This window comes from Gekko japonicus, unplaced genomic scaffold (genome assembly GCF_001447785.1).
Source record: "Gekko japonicus isolate JY-2015 unplaced genomic scaffold, Gekko_japonicus_V1.1 scaffold5451, whole genome shotgun sequence".
Lineage (NCBI taxonomy): Eukaryota > Metazoa > Chordata > Lepidosauria > Squamata > Gekkonidae > Gekko > Gekko japonicus.
In genome coordinates this window covers 25,329-27,982 of record NW_015170430.1, presented here as the reverse complement: position 1 = coordinate 27,982, position 2,654 = coordinate 25,329, and the positions used below count along the sequence as shown (strand labels likewise).

General features: G+C 53.8%; 1 protein-coding gene across 1 annotated transcript in view; it reads right to left on the bottom strand.

The window, feature by feature from the left end:
* CLPP (caseinolytic mitochondrial matrix peptidase proteolytic subunit) overlaps positions 1–2,050 on the bottom strand; it is a gene marked incomplete at its 3' end in the record, with an annotated part of 15,976 nt that extends 13,926 nt beyond the window's left edge. The window contains exon 1 of the mRNA XM_015418301.1: positions 1,967–2,050. Within this exon, the coding sequence (XP_015273787.1) occupies positions 1,967–1,984 (18 nt within the window). The remainder of the gene's footprint in view (positions 1–1,966) is intronic.
* Between the last annotated feature and the right edge of the window lie 604 nt (positions 2,051–2,654).

Genomic DNA, 2,654 nt, shown 5'->3' with positions numbered 1-2,654 from the left:
TCGTGTAATCGCGGATCAAACTGCGCCAGGGCAATTAGCCACACCTCCCCCATGCCTGTAGCTGCCACCACCTCCTGTGGCACCTCCTGTGGCCCCCCCCCACTTTTCATCCTTCACAAATCTAACCCCCCAGCTTGACCCATCAAACATGCAGAACTCCCCCCCCCCAAAAAAAAAGAAACTATAGACAGGTGAAGGAAGTGAAAATCAGTGTGTCTCTGTGTGTCTGTGAACACAGGCAATGGGGCTTTCACAGGGATGGGATCGGCATTTGTTACAGTTTCCCCTACAAGCAAAGGCTAAAGGTTTGGGGGGTTTTCAGTTTAGGGGGGAAAGGCCCGCTAAGGGGGGTTTGGAAAACCATGAACAGCACGGGAGAAAGTGGACAGAGAGGAAGGTTGTCAGGTCCCTCCTAGCTCATGGCAGGAGTTGGGGGTGACAGGTTGCCAGATCCAGGTTGGGAAATACCTGGAGATTTCCAGGGTGGAGCCAGGGAGCTCAGTGGGGCGCAATGCCACAGGGTCCCCCCTCCAAAGCAGACGTTTCCTCCAGGGGAACCGATCCCTGTGTCTGGAGATGAGCTGGAATTCCGGGGGGTCCCCAGGCCCCACCTGGAGGCTGGCATCCCTGAACCTCAGCGGGGCACAATGTGACAGAGTCCCCCCTCCTTCAAAGAAGACATTTCCTCCAGGGGAACTGATCTCTGCAGTCTGGAGATGAACTGGAATTCCGGGAGATCCCTAACAGAGAGTAATAATCCTCCTCTTGTGACACTCTAATTTGGAGTCACCGAAAGAAAATGGTGAGTAATGGAGCAATGGATTCGGGGACAAACGCTTTCACAGAATGCATAGTTACGCTGCCAAAGTTGCAACGGCAGAAGGCAAATCCACGGTCTCCACAAATAGAACCTCCAAATACAGAGGCAGTGTACCCCCCTGCAAACATCAGTTACTGAGAGGCCAACAGAGGTGGGCTTGGTGGGTCCAGACCAGTGTTCCCTCTGAGCTGAGTTAGTGTGAGCTAGCTCAGTTTTTTAGCCTCCAGCTCACAACTTTTTGTCTTAGCTCTGGGAGGAGGGCTCCGGAGCAATGCTCCCTCTAAGCTGTGGAGCCTTGCGAGCAAAAATTCTATTTTGTGAGCTTCTGGCATTAAAGTTGTCAGCCAGCCATTTGGCTGCTGCATTAATTAGCTTGCTCTGGAGCCCTCCTCCCTGACTTAAGGCAAAAATGTCTGGGCCGCAGGCTAAAAAAACCCATGAGCTAGCTCACAGTAACTCAGCTTAGAGGGAACATTGCTTCAGAGTAAACTAATTTAGGTAAAGGTTCCCTTGCTCGAAAGCCAGTCGAGTCCGACTCTAGGGTTGCGGTGCTCATCTCCGTTTCAAAGCCGAAGAGCCAGCGCTGTCCGAAGACGTTTCCGTGGTCATGTGGCCAGCATGACTAGACACCAAGGCGCACAGAACGCTGTGACCTTCCCACCGAAGCGGTCCCTATTTATCTACTTGCCATGTCTTGCTTTTGAACTGCTAGGTTGGCAGGGGCTGGAACTAGAGACGGGAGCTCACTCCGTCATGCGGCAACCCGGGTCTCGAACTGCTGAACTACTGACCTTCCACAGCCTGCAGTTCAGCGTCTTAACCACTTGAGCCACCGCAGCTCCTTAATTAACTAAATTAACTAATTTAGGCAGTAGCCAAATGGCTCGCTCACAACTTTTAATGCCAGTAAGCTCACAGAGTAGAATTTTTGCTCACAGCTTAGAGGGAGTATTGGATGGCACCCACCCTGGATCTAATCCAGCAGAACCCCCCACACACCCCTTTGTGCTCTCTGGACAGCCTGGGGTTGGGTCTTTCGGAACCAGGGAAGGCTCCTGCCGGCGGCAAGTCGCCCTCCCCGGCCCCGCCTCCAAACCTCAACACGCGCCTCCTCCCGAGCCATTCACACGTGCACTTGCCCCTCACCACCAGCCTTTGCAGCATCCTGACACCCGGAAGGACCTCCTGGCCGCTGGCCCACGTGGGTTTCGGAGCGCACGGGTCACATGACCAGGGGCCAGTCGGAGGGAGGGGAGAAAGGACGGCAACGCCCTCTTTTGCTCGGACGACGGCGCCGCCGGGCACGCTGGGAAATGTAGTCCCAGGCCCTGCACGTTTGCCCAATCGCTTCCTGGTCATTTAACATTATAAATTCTTCAGCATTTTACAGATAAGAATGAGGCCGCTCTTGTGAGCCTGCACCGCTGCACGATCAGACCTTGCGGGAGGCGCCTCTCTGGTTGCCTGTAATAAGGGATGCCAACCTCCAGGTGGGGCCAGGGGATGCCCCCGGAATCCCAGCTCATCTCCAGACTGCAGAGATCAGTTCCCCGGGAAAAACATATAAAAATATGTTTTTATATTGGCGCATGCCTCTTTGTAAGCTGCCCTGAGCCCGCATTGCGGGGAGGGCGGGATATAAATTGAATTAAATAAATAAATAAATAAATTTGGAGGGGGGTCTCCTTGGCATTTTCCTCTAGTGAGGCCCCTGTTCTCCCCAGGCGCCTCCCCCAAATCTCCAGGGATTTCCCAACCCGGATCTTGCAACCCTACCTGTAATTTTATTTATTCTGCAATAGCCCTGGGTCGGGTTGCCAGCCTCCAGGAGGGG